This window comes from Eptatretus burgeri, chromosome 2 (assembly GCF_056783735.1).
Source record: "Eptatretus burgeri isolate ZD-2024b chromosome 2, Ebu_testis_v1, whole genome shotgun sequence".
Classification (NCBI taxonomy): Eukaryota; Metazoa; Chordata; class Myxini; order Myxiniformes; family Myxinidae; genus Eptatretus; species Eptatretus burgeri.
Genome location: NC_140962.1, coordinates 139,648,738 through 139,667,562, shown reverse-complemented (window position 1 = coordinate 139,667,562; position 18,825 = coordinate 139,648,738). Strand labels below are relative to the sequence as shown.

The window sequence follows — 18,825 nt, the reverse complement described above, 5'->3', positions numbered from 1 at the left end:
ACTGGAAGCACCAAGGACATGAAGACTCGGACTTTCGTCCTCCTGCACAGGTACTGGCACCGCCACACTCCATAAACCAGTGAATCCATGTGATCAAATGCATAACATCACTTATACTCTGAAGCTCATCATCTTAAAAAAAGCTCACCTGTATTCCAATTGTACAGCTGGTGACACAAGCAGACACTCAGACTTCAATGACCGGTCTATCTTCGGAGCAGACCATTCCAGCTTGCTTTGTGTCACAGGTGGCATCTGTGTGTATGACATGGGCAGCCTGGGCAAACGTTTCTTGAGCAGGCTGGTAGGCACCGAGGCAGTGTTGTCTTCAGACTCTTCTACCTCGGTGATGGGCTCAAGTGCATTGATATGGTCAGTATCAGCAAAGTGTTGGAATACCGAGATCCCCGTACCGTTCAACGAGCTCCTAGCTGCTGTTGAACTAGTTTGATGATTGACGTTGTCGACTGCAGATGTGGTGAACACACATTTCTTCAGCTGCAGTGGGCACACAGTGTTTAACTTTTCATATTACTTGCAAATTCGTAATGTGAATGAGGATCCCGAGATGTATCGGAATAGGAGGCTCATGCAACTTATTAGGTCATGTCTGATGCAATTGTTATGGAGTGTCTTTCTGACAATGAAGTAGTGATAACTGGTTGAAGCTTAGTAAGGCATGTGTTTGTCACAAGTGACTGATCAGTGAATTTAGCACCATACAATTACATGGCCACAGAGTGACCAGCGACTGAGGAATAGCTTGTGCTTGGCAGTTTTCATGGAAAGTGCCATCAAACTCTGTTTTTGTTCTTGTTCTTTCTTTGCATACAATCCTTGCTGCACGAGCAAGCGTTAATGCATTCTCGTCTGCATCATTTTCCCATGCATTTCACAGTGCAGTGCCATTGTTTCTCGACAACCACTGGTCCGATATAATTGAAACTTGCCAGGTATATTGCTGGGGACCTGAGGATGTGCCTTTTCAAGGTTTGATATTAATCGGACAAGTGCTTCCCAAGTTATGGCCATTTATTTACCAAACCAATGACAAGACACGTTGTTGCGTGGGCATGGCCGATGGAGAAGGGAAGCTCAGCCGCGTTCCCCATTACGGGTTACAATGTACGGGCTTCCGGATAATGATTTCTCGATTTCTTATGCGCATTTATAGATAAACACAATGCCCCAAGTTATGATCGTTTTCATATTAGACAGTGTATAAATTTCGGTAACATCAGAGTGCTGGTATGCTCCGAACCAGGAAGTAAATTTTTTTCTCTCTCTTCTCTTCTCTTTTTGTTTTTCCTTGCCATGACATTGCGAAAAGGTAAAATACGTTGGCGCTAATTGAATAATTGGGTATTAAAACTAAATTGCGAATAATTGTAACTGCGAATAACATGCGAACTTCCGGGCCACGCACGTACGGGCACGCGAGAGCGAAGAAACGGCCTGTGTGGTTGTTGTTTGTTGCTCGCGGTTTGAATATTTATTTATTCATTTATTTATTTATTTTTACGGGCACGTACTAGTTCTTTAAAGGCCTGCAGCTCAGGAAAATTTGTTAAGGTGCGATCATTCAACCTTGTTGAGTGCACTGACGGATAAGCAACTCAAAGTTGCGTAAGCGAGTCGCTGTAGAGCCAAATTAGAAGTGAAAGCTTTAACACCGGGGAGATTTTTTTTGCTCTTTTCTCACAGCAAGTGTGTCCTCTATGAACACCCCAAGCACGGCGAATACTCTTGCATAATGGACTTCTGTTGTCGGACCTCCGGGATTGTCATTATATTAGTTCAGATGTTTTTGTTCTGGTTGCAGCATTGTACAGGCCGACTCAGCACTTTGTGTGATACTTTGCTTCAGTCACGATGAGGTCTCCAGAGGAGACTTTTGCTAAGAGTTGCTCATCAAGTAATTTTGTAACACATCATTTGGCTCTCACCAATCATTTTCTTGACTGCCCCTTGCAATAGTTCGGACGAACTTGCAGGTTTGTCGCAAAACAAGCACACTGAGTTTTGGTAATATTCTGTTGTCGAGGAAGTCGTTGACCCTTCGCTTGCTTTTTGACACATTCACTAGCCAAATCTACATCCATGTTCTTCCTCTTCACAGCTTATTGAAGTCTGGTTTTACTGTACAGAAGCCTGCAAGCAGTGTGGAATTTGGCGGAATGTCATCGCAGCGTGGCCTCTATGCCATCTCCATCATTTAGTCTCGAAATGTCGATCGTTTTTGGTAGGCATCCAGTGGTGTTAAAATCAATAACATCCTCCGCAAGACTGATATATCCTGAACCGAGGTCACCGTGTTTTGTAACAGCTGGACAACATAGCCTGTCATTCTTGTCCTCTTGGCAAATAACGCATTTTGTCCAATCTGTTCGTACCGTTAGCTGTTGCCGTTGGCGTCATTGGAATAACAATATTCACTTTAGATGACATCGTGTCCTGAAAAGCGAACCATTTTAACCTCTTCTGCTTGTGGGGGGTATATTTGTAGTTGGGAAAGCAAAGGTTTATGACAGCGAGTTGAGTGTGGCAACCTCATGTTCATGAACTTCTCAAAATAACTTGGAAAGTTATCGTGAAAGTGATTGTATTTAAAAACAGGTACATGTGGTGGTTTGGTGCATTAAGCAATGCTTTTTTTCTGGATTGTACGCCTCAGAAAAACGATAAGTGGACACCATGTAAACATTTTAGACCAATTATAGTTTTTGAGATATGGAACTTGACACACAAAAAAAATCCGCCATTTTGAAAAATGGTCACCACATACCATAATCCGGGATGGCACGCCATCAAAATTTGCATGTTCTGGCTAGCTCGACCCATGTGCCAAGTTTCATGCTTTTACCATAAAGCGCATGATTCATACCATTCTGAATCCTTATCCGCTGGATTAATCCATCATCCCTCTTCCCTTTTTGTAGTCGTTCTTCTTCAGTATATTAAATTGCATATGATAACTTGGGATACAAAGGAAACATACATCGAAACAAATAGTTGGCTCATCATGTTAAGGTGGAGGTAGGAGAGTATCTCGGGTCAAGCAACCACAATATATCAAGCGCTACTCTATTAGTGAGATGTGAAGTTTGGGATAGTGGTGTAAGGTTGTTGGATTTTAGAAGGGCAAACTTTGAGGGTAAGAGAAGTGATTTGGGAGCTTTAGATTGGGTAAAGTCGATGAGTAGGAAGTCTGCATTGGAGAAATGGGCAAGCTTCAAGGAGCAAATGTGAAGTGTAACTAAGAATAAACAGAAGGCATTTAATAATCACAAAATAACAGGACTAGAGTCCGACTCTCATCAGTTTAGGAGGAAACAGGAACTAGTTAAGAAGATAACTTGGCAGGCCAAAAGGGAATGTGAAAATGACAGAGACAAGAATACGAAACATAACAATATGACATTCTTTTCGTAAATAAAAGGTAAAGAAAAGCTGAAGAGGAGTGTGTGCCCATTGGTGAATAGCACAGGAGAATTACCGGGCGATGAGGGTGAGACGGCAGGTATATTAAATTGTTCTTGTGTAAATGTTGAAGCACAAAAACTGTCAAGGGAACTTCCAATAGTGGAGAGTCTGTATCTCGGGGGTGAGCAAGGGCTTTCGGAAGAGATCCATGTAAATGTAGAGGAACTGAAGAAACAGCTTGAAAAATTCAGGGACAATAAAGTTCCAGGGCCGGATACTATGCATCCAAGAGTATTGAAGGAGGTGGCGGAGCAGATAAGCGTGGTGTTATATCTTTAACAGCTCGTTGGAATCAGGATGGGTACCAGAGGATTGGAGAGAAGCAAATGTAACATCAGTATTTAAGAAAGGTTCCAGAGAAGAATTTGGGAATGATATACCTGTTCGCTTGACTTCAGTGGTGGGGAAGGTGTTCGAGACATTAGAGTTAGAGACAAGGAACAGACAAAGAAACATTTGAATAATTTAAAACTAATTAAAGGTAGCCACCATGGACTTACCAAAGGGAGATAATTAATGTTTCACTGATTTTTTGGAGTTCGACGAAGTAACTTCTGATTGGGTGGATGAGGGAAGTGCAATGGATGTTGTGCATCTTCTCTTTCAGAAGGTATTTGATTAAGGTACCCCAGAGGAGGTTGTTGGTGAAGGTGAGGGCTTGTGGTGTGGCTGGTGGAGTAGCTAACTGGATTGGAAACTGGTTTAGTGATAAGAAGCAAAAGAGCCTTAACTTTACAGGAAGCAAACGACCATTGACGTCCACGAGCTTTGACTTTGTGTTCAAAAATAAAGAGGGACTGTGAGTGGGTGAGTGTCTGGCTGGGAAGACGCAAGTCGTGGGGTACCTTTGGGATCAGTATTGGGACCATTATTATTCATAATTTACAGCAATGATTTTGACAGTGAGGTGAAAAGTCAGCTTTCTAAATTTACAGATGACACAAAGCTTGGAAGTTAGGTAGCGAGCGGAAGGGATGGTGTCAAATTCAGGAAAGTTTTGATACTTTAAGAGATTGGGCAAAAGATTCACAGATGCAATTTAACCTCAGCAAGTGTAAGGTGCTGGGGGTGGGTAAGAATAATGACAATAGAGATTACATGATGCAAGGGACAATGTTAAAGTGTGTCACACAGGAGAGGGATCTGGGGGTGGTAATATATATGTGAGGGAGGTAAGCAGACAGGGCAGTGCCAGGTAGCTATAGGTAAAGCAAACAGGGTTTTTGGTTGTATTCATAGGGGAATAACTCATAAATCAAAGGGGGTAGTTTTAACTGTACAGGAATTCAGTGAGGCCACATCGAGAACATTGAAGACAGTTTTCGTCATCACATCTGAGGAAGGATGTAGGTGCCAAAGAGAGGGTACGGTATCAAGCTACAAGATTGATTCCAAGGCTAGCTCGACTCAGCTATGAGGAACATTTGGAGGAGACAGGACTTTATACATTATAAAAGAGGCAATTGAGAGGACATCTGATGGAGATGTGTAAGATAATGAACGGTGTGGACAAGATTGGTCCAGTGGAGGTTTTTCAGCAGAGCAAACAGTGCTAGGACCAGGGGCCAGAGCTTGAGGGTAAAAACGATGAGAATTATGACAGTTCTAAGGCAGGGGTCTTTCAGTCGTGGAGTAGTTAATGCATGGAATGGTTTCCCCAGAAAGGTAGTGGCAGCAGCAGGAGTGGATAAGTTAACATGGGAATTCGATAAGTACCTGGAAACATTGGAGACAGAGGGGTACGGTAATATTGGCTTGTCTGGATGGCAGGTAGCTTGTGTGTGTGGATGGGTGACGATGCTGGGGTTGGTGCAGTGCAGGTATGATGAGCCGAATGGCCTCGTCCTGCACCAAAATTCCTTGTGTATCCTTGTGTGTGCTACTTACATGTATGCAATTTAACCTACTGGCGTGGAAAAGGCTCACAGACAGCTTGCAAAATATAAGTGCTATGGAATATTGCACAGTCTGCTTCACTTCTTCACATATAATTGAAAAAGCTCCAAAGCCGCTACTCCATGATGCAGCAGCAGCTTGGAGGTTTAATTCCACCAATGATGCAAGGGCTGTGTGAGAAGTAGCAAGACAATGAATTTCAGTCGAAGAAACAGATCTTTCACATCAAACTCAACTAATTTGTTCTGCAGGCAACGTTTCAACAACAAGATGATCTCCATCTGAGATAAAGCAATACATGGTGTCCAAGCTTTAATTTCCTCTCTGATGGAGGAGTAAGGTAAAACATGGTTGATGATGTAATTATTGTTATTACGAGACTTAAGAATTTAGTACTCCACATACTCCACATTGTACCATGACTGATACAAAATCAGCAGCTGCATCACTGGATCTGTAAATGATTAGATTCTGGCCTGATAAATGGTACAATCCTTTAATCCTGGAAAAAATCATATTCTGACCCTGTCCCTATGGAAGGATCGTCAAAAAAAAAATTTCACCTATTATATCTATTTCCTTGGTCAGTCACTGGAAGAGATTTAGTCTCCTGAACTTCTCGGCCTCATCACCAGCCATGACCTTTTCTGGGCCAACCATATAGCAAAGCTCACCTCCAAAGCCAACCTCAGATGAGGCATGCTTCATCGTTCCAAGTCTTTCCTTGGAGGATCAGAACTACTCAGGTCTTCAAGGGTTTTCTGAAGTGGCCTCTTTGTATTTTTTATGGCCATGCTTTCCTCTGGTTTTGCTCTCTCTGGTCTCTCAGCCAGCCATTTGACCCTCCACAACAACTCCAGAATGCATGTGGTCTTTCAGTGGAGTTGGGAGAAGGAGAATGGTGGAAGATAAGGAACAAGGTAGTTGGTTGGAGAGAGGAGATGTTCCCGAAATGGAAGGGGAAGGGGGAATTTCATGGCTGAGAGACATGTCTACAAAAACGTCATGACAACACGTGGATGCAAACTCGGCATTCTCAGATAACAGGAGCTTCATCGTCTTGGCTTTGAGGTTGTTTTGTTCTCCTGTTTCTCTTTTCTTTTTTTTTCCAAAAAATTTGTCCTTTCTATCTTTTTAAGGCTATCCAATACCCCCCTCGCTTAAAAAAAAAGCCAAAAAAAAAAACTATTTTGCTCGGACACGATGTTATCCTGTACAGCTCTCCTTTTCCTCTATCATTTTCTCAATATCTTCATCGAAGAAAATGCTTCTTTTTTGAAAAGCTTTTGAAAACTAATTAATATGGTTCAATTCCCTCACTTCTCTGAAATCAGCACACCCCATGTTCTTCTTCATTAAGATCTATTCTTCCTTTTCTTCTTCCGCAAACCTGTCTCTCACCGAAATGCTTGGTCTGTCACCCATTCTCCGGTTCCCACAGCGCGACCTTTCTCCGTGCCTTCAACAACTCCTTCCACCCGTCGCATGATCTTTATCTCATAATTTTAATTTTGTGTACCTTGAGAAGTCCAGTTTGTAGATGTTGTCTGTGCACAACAACCAAATCCACTTCACATTATTTTGCAGCATCAAACCCCTCCATGTGAGGAGCCTCGCCCACATCTCCTACAAGTCCACATCCTTCCAACCCAACTCCTCCTACATGTCCCCCTCTTCAGCATCCCTCCACTTCGAGTCTTCCCGTTCTGCATACCCCTCACCCCATCCTCTCCAAGCTTCTCCCTCACCCCACCACACCATCTCCAAGATTCCCCCTCAAAATTTTCCCCACAACCCACATCTCCTTGTTTCACCCTCTCGGGTTCCCCCTCATCCTCTCCTATTCTCAGTTTCCCCCTCTTGGCTTCCCCTTCACCCCCCCCCCCCACTTCTTAACCATCCCCTCATTGTGCCTCCTCTCATCACCCCACTTGTCCCAGGACTGGCAGGGACGGCAAGCAGCCATCTCTCTTCAAAACTGCTCTCCCATATCTACTGCCCCTAATATTAACTCAGCTTGGGAATTCTTCCACAGAATCAATATCAATATCAATTTATATCTCTATCTCTATCTCTATCTCTATCTCTATCTCTATCTCTCATAGATTCATCCCATCTCGTCTTCAGTTAGTTATCCTACCTTCTTCCCGCCCATAGTACAATTAATGGTGTGGAAAGGAATTTGCTCTGAAACAACTTGCTTTCTCTTCCTGGAAGGCTTTGTCCCCCCCCCCCCCCTTCCCCAGGTTTCTACAAGGTGCATATGATCCACCATCAACCCCCTTCTTGTGAAACCATATAAATCCTTAACTTATTGCACCCTTTTCCCCACCACCATCTAAGATTGTCCCAAATCGATTTATTCAATATCACAGCCAACATGTGGCTCTCAACGGAATCCTTTCATCTCCTCTCCCTGTCAAGGCTGGAGCGCTCCAAGGCAGTTTTCTGGGCCAAGTCATATGCCTGATATTCATCAACTATCTCTCTGACTTTTTGGAAAATCCTCTTCATCTATTTGCTCATGACTTCACCCTCTTCTGTGACATCCTTCATCCTTTAGAAAGGCAGGTCATAGCATCTTCCCTCTCTTTAGACCTTCAAAAAAATCACGAGCTGGTCAAACACTTGGAATATGTCTTTCAATCCAAACAAATCTCACACTCTCACTATCTCTCTCCCTTAATCTACTTTCTTAACAAACCTCTTAAGGAAGTTCAGTCACTCAAACTTTTGGGTATCACAGTCATGATCTTTATTGAGCAAACCACATTTCAAAGTTGGCCTCCAAAGCCAGTTACCAACTGGGCATCCTCCATTATACAAAGCCCTTCCTTGGCACACCTAAACTGATATCCACCTCCAAGTCCTTCATTTGCAGCTTTATGGAGTGCTGCTCTTTCCTCTAGGCTGGCTCCCCTGCATCACACCTTGCTCAGCTTGACGCTATAGAAACCAAGGCCTTCAAGATCATTGGAATCTGGATTTATGGGCCTATCACTTTCCCATCACAGACAGGTTGGTGGTCTCTCTGTCTTCTACCGCCAACTTTCTGGTCTTGCACCCTCTGCTATTTCTGTGCCCTGTCCTCCCCTCCCCTAGGGTACACATGGTCCACCATCAACCACGTTCTTGTGAAACCATCTAAATGTAGAATCGCTGCTCACCTCCACTCATTCGTTCCTCTTTTTCTCCACTTGTGGAACCAACATCCACATCCCCTTTAATGTCATTCTTCCCTCCAGGTCTTTAAGACAGCTATGCACCACCATCTGAGATCGTCCAAAATGGAAAACCATGATCTTTTGTATCCTGGTTAATCCCATCAACCCACACCCAATCCCTCCTCCTTCCAAATTTCCAGTTTTTCCCTCCTGATTGTTTCCTTCTGTGCCATATTCTCCACCCCATGTATCCTTTCCTCTCCCCCCCCCAAATACCTCCCCACAACCATTGTTTGTCCAAGCCTCCCTCTGTCTTGACCTTCAACACTGCTGTTGGTGTCCCCCCTTCTTTCTGTTCCTTTTGTCCTGTTATGTTCTGATCTGTTCAGTGCAAGCTCTTCCAGGAGCCTTGACTTCACACAAAAAATTTGTCCTCAGTTGGCTGTTATAAACGGAACAAAGCTGGCAATGAAACACATGGAGAAGGATGGTGGCGTGGTGGTGAACGTCTCTTCCGTTGTCGGTAAATATTCAATGTTACTCCTGTGCTGAGCGGACAAAGCAAACTTGGGCAGACAAAAATTCACACAATCGTCTAAACTCAAAAGAAATGTCAAAAAGCCCTTTTGTTTATTTAAATCTCGTTATACATTATTTTTTTACCTTTTCTTATACAAATCCACAAATTACAAAGACGTACTTACGTATTGCAAAATCAACATCTCACAGGATTATCCTGAGATAGCTCCAGTCCAATGTCAGGCCTGAGAGATTTTTGCCAAGCTTTTCCCCTCCTCTAAACCCCATAAAGGAGGGATTAATAAGTGCTGTTAACAATGTATGAGAAGATGTAAAATTACAAACTGTTGGCATATCTTGGACTATTGAGAGTATGTCATTTGCACATTTTGAATGCCTTTCAACATGTCCAAACTGAATCGTATGGATCATTGTCGTATGATGATTTAATCACTTTCATTCCTTTTTTTTTTTCATTCAATCCTTTAACTTCAGGATTGGAAGCATTTTCATTTTGTCCTGTTTATACGGCTTCCAAGCATGGTGTTTTGGGCTTCAGTCGTGCTCTTGCGGTGAGTCTTGAATTCTCTGAGTAATTATGATTATTGTTCAATATATCAGTGGTGTAATGGTGGTTATTAGTCGCCAACCGGTTTCGCCGGAGTGGACGACAGGTTTGCTCTCCATCTGTCCATCCGTCCCACCTGGGGTTTTTTCAGACTTTTTTTCCCCCATACCCTTTAACATATTCAACTGAAACTTGGTACATGGTTTTATTATGATAAGTTACAGATGAAGTTCGAGTTTCAGGGCGTTTCGTCAATTTTTTCACAGTTATGCCCTTTTTAGACAAAGAAAATATCATAGTAGATACATGTCAGTGTTCAGCTGGCCTGACCCACCCCAGCACACTAAAATCATGCACCACCATTGCATGAAGCAGCACAGATCGGCAGGCCTCAGGCTTCTACCTGGGTTAGTCCATGGCCCAGTGCGATTGGAATGATCACAGGTATATAACCATGATGTATTATATATACACAAAAGCCGTACACATGTTTTTGTTTCATGTATGTACATCGGGTTATTTTTTTATGATTTCCGGCACTGAACGCGCCATGACACACCGCCCAAATAAAGGGATGCGTTTACTGGTGTGAAAGGTCTGACTAAAACTGAAATTATGCACAAAAAACTTCATTTATTTTACTTTTGTGTGATTATCATTATTAAAACGTCTCAGTGGATTTACAAGGATTTTACAAGGAAATCAGACGCAGGTGGAGGCCATTCAGCCCATCATGCCTGCGTGAAATCAACACCACATTAAGTTATCAACACAAGATCCAAAGAAGAAAATGCAATTTTTATATATTTTTAACCTCCGCTATCGAAGATGGACGGAGGTTACTGTTTTCACCCCTGTCTGTGTGTTTGTTTGTTTGTTTGTTTGTTTGCTTGTTTGTGAACAGTATTACGGAAAAACTCCTGGACGGATTTCGACGAAACTTGGTAGGGGGATTAGGTATGGTCCAAGGATCATGCCATTAGATTTTGGACTTGGTCCAAAGTCCAAATATGGCCGCTATGGCGGCCATTTTGAAAAAATATTTGAATTTTTGTTTTTGCATTTCCACATGTTTTAAGTGATTTCCAACCCCCAAAAAAATACATTTGTAAGAGAGAAAAAAAACAAAATTTTGCAACTTTTTTTCAAAAAAATTTCGATTTTATTTGAAAAATATTTGTATGTTTTTTTGCATTTCTACATGTTTTAAGTGATTTCCAACCCCCAAAAAAATTTGTTAGAGAAAAAAAAACAACAAATTTTGCAACTTTTTTTTCAAAAAAATTTCGATTTTTTTTTTCTTTCTTGGCATTTCTACATGCGCGTCGATCTAGTTTAGTTTATTCAATCGTGGTTCAGTAGAGTCTGATCCGTTTTTACCTACAATTAATAGGATATCAGGTTCACTTAAGTGACCCAGCAGTATTGGCGGCGGAGGTTTTGCACTCTACCGAGTGCTCCCCCTCCAGTTTTAACTGTGTTTTTGTGGGGTTTTATATTTATTTATTCATTTTATTTTATTTATAAAGTTTATGTATTTGTTTTTTCTCCTCAGGGGAGGGGGCATGGGCTTGGTTGAAACAAGGACAAATGTGTCCAAGAGCCGTGTCCTAAAGGCAATAACAACTTCCGAGATTTCGTCACGTACCTTGATGGAGCCAATAGCGAGACCAGTCATGGAGACTCCTGTTCATGATGAGAAAATCGTGTATTTACGAAATTACAACACATTAAATGGAATAATCTTTAAATAGTAACATGAACTTTTCAAAACTTTAAAGCAAATATCTGAATATATTTAAAAGTTCATGATAGACGCTCTCAAAAGGCACCCTCAATGCGAGGATGTGTACAGGTGTTTAGTATTTAAGGAGATCTGGATCCTGTATATAAAAGAGCCGAGTCCTAAAGGTTTTATCTTCACAAGAGAAACAAGAAGAACAAGTTATGCACCCTGGTCTTTACTCTCAGGTTATGCCCCCTGGTTCCTCATCTTGTTGGTTTCTCATCTGGCCCTTAATTAATGTCTTCAACACCTTCCCCACAATTGAAGTCAAACCAACAGGTCTATAGTTTCCCAATTCTTCTCTGGATCCTTTCTTAAGTAATGGTGTTACATTTGCTACTCTCCAACCCTCCAGTACCTGTCCGATTGAAAATATCCACTAACATCTCGCTTACCTGCTCAGCCACTTCCATCAATACTCTTGGGTGCATGTTATCTGGACCCAGAGCCTAATCCACTCTTAGATTTCCTAGCTCTTCCTTCACTTCCTCCACTCCAACCTGGATCTTCTGTAAAAGCCCTTCCTCACCTCCTTGATAGATACTCCCAGCTATTGGCAATTCTCCTGACGGTTCTTGTGTAAAAGTTGAAGAAAAATAACTGTTTAATAAGCCTGCTATCTCACCTTCATCACTAACCACTCTCCCAGTGCTATTCTTCAATGGGGGTGTCACATTCCAGTGATTTTCACAGGTTTCCCCTTCTAAGATTCCTTAAGACTTTTTATATGTGATAGAGGAAATATTCAAAAGTATAAAACAGCAGAGATACTTTTTATTCAAAGTTGACCAAAGATTTTTCATAAAATGCTTATGCTATTGTCTGTCTGTCCAAAATCGATCGGTCTATGATGTCCGAACTACTTGATTTGAATTGAATTTTATATTTTGAAAACTGCAGAACATAAATCAGAATATAAACCAACAGTTAACAGTCCTTTGGCTCTGAAATTGGCCAAATACATGAAATCTCATCCTGATTGTACTGTGTATAGAGAAGTAAATGAAATATTTTTCATCTGTCTGCCTGCCTGTCTGTCTGGCAGTCAAACAACATTGAAAACCATTCCAAACAGAAAGCTTACTGTTTTTAGGGATGTCATAAAGGACACAAACAACAGGTACAAATAATTAATCTAAAGGTGTTAAATCCTCTTCTTCATTCGTATGCAGCACAAGGCTGTGGAGTAGCATCACTGGCTGAGGGCGTGGCTGTGCCGCTGATGCCCTCTGCTGGTTGGGGGCAGGGATTTGACCATGATGTCGGCGATAGCACGCCTACATTTCGTAGAGGACACCGTGGGATATTTAACGTCCACCAACGAATGCAGGTCGACGGGACGTCCGCTTAACGTCCATCCGAGGGACAGCACACACACTGATGAATCACCCTGCATGTGAAACACCGGGATGATCGTTTATAGATGGGTCAGGATTTAAACCCAGGCTAGCCAACTTACCTATTGTGCCATCTTGTCAGCACTATGTGTCAAATAAGATGGTGTTAAAGATGGTGCATCAATGGCGGTAAATCTCCGCAAAAAGTTTTTTTTATTTTTTTAATACAACCTGAAACCTTTGTTTTATTTCAATTGATTTATATACTTGAACACTGAAGAACACAAATTGCCTTCTTGGCACTTTCAAAAATCCGTTTAGCAGTACTGTACTTGGAAACATATTTCTACTGTCTCGCCCCCAGGTAACTGTGAGATTCAGCATTCAGACAAATGTAGCAGCAACTAGCACTGTTTGTTCAGTGCAAAAAGCAAAACAGTTAAAAAGACCCTTCCCATGTCCTTTTGTTTTAATCAAGACAGTGCAGGATAAGGGGTTCTATGAACTCTCGAGTGGTTTAAAATGTTTTGTTTTTCTTGTTGTTATGATACTGAAGCTAGTTTTTTTTTTAATGTTTCACATTAAGATTGTTTTTAACTGAAATTCTTTGTTTGCAGGCCTTAAATAAGGAGCAAGGGGTCAAAGTGCGTGTCAATGTGCTCTGCCCCTCAGTGGTGGACACCCCCTTGCTTCAAACCGCTTTCACACCTGAGAGGCTTGGATCTACCTTTGACATTCTGCCCATCGTACATCAACTTATTGGGGATGAGAAACTTGAGTAAGGAACCAATTGTTCCATGGAGTGCAATGACTGTTTTGCAAAAGACTGCTGCTGTTTCATCGATTTGGAAATGTTTGTTTTTCACATCGAAGGCAGATATCTGATGGCACATTATTGCATTGTCGTCATTATTGTATGCATATTGGACCGGGAATTCTATTCTCAATCCAACCCATGAATTGCATAATTTCTAAGGCGTGGCACAAGAAGTTGGAATTTGTCAGAGTGCGATGGATGACTTACCCCGACGTGTGACATTGCAGGCTATTTAATGTCCACATGTTTCTAACAGGCCAAGAACAGTAGCTGAGGCCTGCATGAGGTTGGTGGAGGATAAGAGCCTGAATGGATCTGCTTTGAAGGTGGTGGCCTCCATGGAAACCGAGTTGGTGCAATTCCCCAAGATTTTCTCCAAATGACTCCTGAGAACGAAAGCGTCATCCCTACATATATCGTGCAGAACAACAATATGATTGTCAAGTTAATGCGATTATGTTGGTAAACTTTTGATTTCGGTGAACAAAGCAATAACGTCACTTTTTATGGTGTTTATCCACGTTGTTCGAGTTCCTGTTGGAGCATAATAAAATAAATTACATACATGCTGGTAGTACCAGAGTCAGGTCATGGGAGCAGGTGTTTCGAGATTATGTACATGAGAGATGGGGAGAAACACGATATGTAGCATGATATCTCAAAAGGTTGTGGTTGGATTATGACAAAATTTGGTGGATGAGTTGGGTCGTGACAAGAACCAGCCGATTAGATTTCCGTTAAGCTCCAGATGCAGATGTCCTATCAGTGGGATAGAAAACGTAAACTGTTCAGCTTGGCGGAGATATGCAATCTACCGGGTGTCATTCGAGTTAGTGAGTGAAGCAGCACTTTTTCTACCCCTCTTAAAACTCTGAGACAGTTCATTGTTTGGGTTAGGCTTTAGTCCTCATCTCATGACGTCCTCATTCTTTGGTGGAACTTTTTATGTCCCACAGCAGCGTAAGTTTTCTTTGTTCTTGTTTTTCTATTTTCCCAGTATGAGTGAAATAGTTTCATTCTCTTGAGTTGTACGTGGTTGTTATTTGAGTCCATGTTTTCCTCTACTCGGTTGCTTCGACTGTCCATCCACGGCCTGTTTATGGGGAAGCAGGTTTCTAATAACCTGAATGTAACTGAGTGTGATGTTGACTTTGAATCTCACAAAGTTGAGCAATCTGGTTTAAGTTTCTCTATGAGGCAAAACAAGGAACTTTGACACAGAAGGTGGTCATTTGGCCCATCATCCCTGCTCTACAGCAACACCAGATCAAGCAAATCAGTCTCAGACCACAGTCCCAATCTCAATTTGGGGGGGGGGGGAGTTAGGGGTTAGGGGTTAAGGGAGTTTCCATACATGCAAACAAAATTATATTGAGAATAATCAAAACAAACAAACAAACAAAAAAGCGTGATTCATGACTCTCCCAACTTGTCATATTCGGAGTATTTTGCTAAACTGCGTAGATCCAGGAAGAAGCAATCAAAGTTCTCTCCGTTCCTCTGGGCACGATAGTCAAACTGGTACCATGACACGATGACGTTCTTTTTAGGCTCACAGAAGGCTTGAAATTTCTCCGTGAGTGGGCTTACCTTGTCTTGGTCTTCTGGGGAAAGCGTCATTGACGCGTGTATCTCCTGGGTGGCTGGACCTGCCACATGGAGGAATGTGGTGCACTGAACATCCTCATTTTTCTTCATAAGTTCCGCTGCCAACGCATACAGTTTGAAGGCCCGAATGCAATCCTTCTAGTTTTTTTGAGACGTTCCCCTGAAGAGATAATTGTCCCAGTGGCTTTGATCCAAAAATTTCGTTTTTACTTCTGACACCATGTAAAGTATGCAACATACCCAGTACATAAGGATACACAAGGAAATTAGAGGCAGGAGGAGGCTATTTGGCCCATCATGCCTGTGCCACATCAATACCATCCATCCATCCATTGGGACCATACTCTGAGCAGAGCGTTTGTGCTGCCAAAGCAGTCTCCTTGGCTATTGGGCACAATCCTGTACGGGTCACCACTCAAACTGTATACCAGCAAGCTGGCACTCATTTTGCCAACCTCGGAAGGATGACGGGCCGAGTTAACCCCACCGGTATTAATTCAACAGCTGAGCGGGATTTGAACTCAGGATCCGAGGATCCCAAGACCACCACCCGAACCATTAAGCCAACACCAGGCATATCAATACCAGACCAATTTATAATAAAAAAAATGTAATGTTTTGAAGGAGTTTTTTGTAATGTTTTTTTCTTTCTCTCTTTCTTTCTGCTGGAGGAGGAGTGGGTGAAGGTGGTTCTTGGGTGAGAAACACACAACCACACACCACCCCTTGATGAAAGTTATAGAGATATTGACTTCCACTCTCTGCGAAAGGTTGATGACTGTCCAATTTGAGCGGAGTCCCATAAGCTGTTAAGCTCGAGTGCAGGTGAATAGTCACAAATTCATTAAGAAGTAAGAAATGGCATATAAGCACTGTGCCAATTCGATATCATGTCCACAAAATAATATAATCCACTCGGTGACTCGGGTGTCATAAAAGGCCAGTGTCTGTGGGAATAAGCTGCTCACCAAAAGGGGTATGATGATAGAAGTACCGCGGTGGAAAGGAGTAAAAACCCACTGAAGAAAGCCATGATGTGGCACGTGGTATGAAGCTCCGAGTGCAGAGAGCGAAGTACTGCTGGAGGAAAGGGGGCACGAACAGACACGTGGTATGAATATTTCTGGGTCGAGCAATATGTTCTTTTTCTACAGGAATTATGAGCATATAAATATACTTATGTTTCTATGATTATGAGCCCACTTGAAGTGGGGTCGCTGACACGGATTCTGCTCCACTATTCGGATCGATCGTGTACCCATTCCCATACTTTATCTGCATCTTTCTCCGTCATGTCCACTTTGACACAATCACTCCATCTCCTGTTCGGTCTGCCCCGCCATCTCTTTCTCGGTGGTATTGTTCTCATCGTCCTTATACCAACATACTCATCACTTCTCTTCCCAAAGACACACAAGGAAATTGGACGCAGGAGGAGGGTATTCGGCCCATCATTCCTGTGCCACACTAAAAACAGACCAATTTATATAAAAAAAAAAATGGCAAAAAAAAAATTCCTCTCTTTTTGGGGTGGGAGGGGGGTGGTGGAGGTGAGGAGAGTGGGCGAAGGCAGTTCTGCTTGAGAAACGTACATCAACCACACCACCCCTTGACGAGACCCCCACAGGAAACACTCTGCACAGATGCACGCAATCACACATCCACACTCAAGCTACCTAAAAGTCCTGTCAGTATCCCTAAACCCTCTATCTCCATGACTTCCAGGTACCTATCTAATTCCAATTTAAACTTATCCACTGTTTCTGCTGCCACTACCTTTCCAGGGAGACCATTCCATGCATTAACTAATCTCTGAGTAAAAGACCCCTGTCTTACTACAGTTTTAACTCTCCTGTTCTTTACTCTCAAGCTATGACTCCTGGTCCTATCACTGTCTACTTTGTTGAAGAATTCTTCTGTACTTATTTTATCGATACCTTTCATTATCTTAAACATCTCCATCATATCTCCTCGTAACCGCCTCCTTTCTGGTGTATAAAGTCCTGTCTCCTTCAGCTGCTCCTCATAGCTGGGTCCAGCTTGGCCGGAAATCAATTGAGTCGCCCTGCGCTGAACCCTCTATATGACATCTATGTCCTTCCTGAATCGTGGTGACCAAAATTGTACACAGTATTCTAGATGTGGCCCTCACTAAATTCCTGTACAATGTTAACAACACCTCTTTTGATTTATAAATAATCCCCTTCCGAAAACAGCCGAAAACCCTATTTGTTTTACCTAGAGTTGCCTGGCATTGTCCTGTTAGCTTACCCCTCCCAACCACCATAGACATGACCATCTCCAGATCCTTCGACTGCGTGACACACTTCAAAATTGCCACTTGCATCATGTAATCGCTATTTTCATTATTCTTACCCATCCCCAGCACCTTGCATTTGTTTAAAAAATATATAAAATGACCGTTTTTACAGCCATTTTTACCTGCTGCGCAGGGGTTGGGCTTTTTCTTGAGGCAATGTTTTATGGCCGGATGCCCTTCCTGACGCCAACCCTGGTCGCCTATTACGACACACAAGGATATGGTACACCTATTCTAACCGGGGCATACACCGGGACCAGTACACTGGTACTCATTTCACCGACCTCGGAAGGATGACAAGCTGAGTCAACCCCCTGGTGTTAATTCAGCAGCCAACGGGGCTTGAACTCAGGACCCTCGGATCAGGTTAATCTATATCTGCCAATCTTTTTCCTATTCAATTCAGGTGTGGTGAGGCATTAATTTTTCTCCACACTTGGCTAACCTACACTGATAAATGTCTGTGTGCGCGTGTGTCTCTTCCATAACTCCAAAACCATGAAGCTAAGCAGCCTGAAACTTTGCATGCAAACTAAGAAAACTCCAAGGAAGTGCAAGAGTGATAATTGGGTGCATGGGTCAATTAATTATATCCTTCATCAGGCGCATCCTCGGCCACCTCGGTCCGAATGGGGTCCTCAGGCGCATGTTTCCTTGCTGAGATCTGAAGCCGCCATGTTTTTTGGCCTGCTCAACCATGCCTCGACTTGTAACAGGCCGCAACGATTTATTAACGATAAAGCTGTATTTTTTGTGGCCATCCAGCCACGCAGCTTTCACGGTGTCGAAGATAGCAAAGGAGAAGAACTCAGTCGTTGTCATCGTGGCCACTCTGCCAAACAAACGAAAGTTTGTGTCCATGTTACTTTATTTTCATTTCCGCACTTCCACCCAGCCCCTGGTACCTTCAGACCTTTTCTCTTCACTCCTCTGCCTCGTCCCTCTCTCTTCCTTAATCTTCACACTGCCTCAACCTCCTTTTTTCTCCTTACATGCTGATCTTCCATTTCTCTATTTTAAAATTTTCAATAACTGACATCTCCCCCCCACCATCCCACTTGCGTACGTAATAAGTATACACCCTGCTTGCAGATCACACTCCTGAAAGCACGTGCAGTAAGTAAACCGATCGCTCATTTGCACGAGTCGTTTGCGAAAGATTTATTCAAGTCATTCACGAAATTCCTTCATTTTTTACGTGAAATTAAACAACTTTGAAGGGATTCAGGAGAGCATGGAAGATTTTTTTTTAAGTGTCTGGTAATCGCCGCAATTTATCGTGTCATTAATTTAAATATCTGCTAAGTTGTAACACACACACATATAT

At 42.5% G+C, this 18,825-nt stretch overlaps 1 protein-coding gene and 1 long non-coding RNA gene across 4 annotated transcripts in view; one reads left to right on the top strand and one right to left on the bottom strand.

Annotated features, from left to right (window-relative positions):
• LOC147033323 (15-hydroxyprostaglandin dehydrogenase [NAD(+)]-like) overlaps positions 1–14,144 on the top strand; it is a 66,715-nt gene extending 52,571 nt beyond the window's left edge. For both annotated transcript variants that reach the window (XM_085871538.1, XM_085871539.1), the window contains exons 4-7: positions 8,982–9,066; positions 9,558–9,634; positions 13,371–13,531; positions 13,827–14,144. In XM_085871538.1, the coding sequence (XP_085727664.1) occupies positions 8,982–9,066; positions 9,558–9,634; positions 13,371–13,531; positions 13,827–13,953 (450 nt within the window). In that variant the 3' untranslated portion in view covers positions 13,954–14,144. The remainder of the gene's footprint in view (positions 1–8,981; positions 9,067–9,557; positions 9,635–13,370; positions 13,532–13,826) is intronic.
• Positions 12,178–18,559, bottom strand: LOC147033322 (uncharacterized). 2 transcript variants are annotated; one of them, XR_015055532.1, is made up of 3 exons: positions 18,404–18,559; positions 16,147–16,258; positions 12,178–12,806 (listed from the first exon to the last, which is right to left on the bottom strand). It is a non-coding gene; the product is annotated as an uncharacterized LOC147033322 (long non-coding RNA). The 2 variants fall into 2 exon arrangements; XR_015055531.1 differs by lacking the exon at positions 12,178–12,806 and adding an exon at positions 14,949–15,338.
• Between the last annotated feature and the right edge of the window lie 266 nt (positions 18,560–18,825).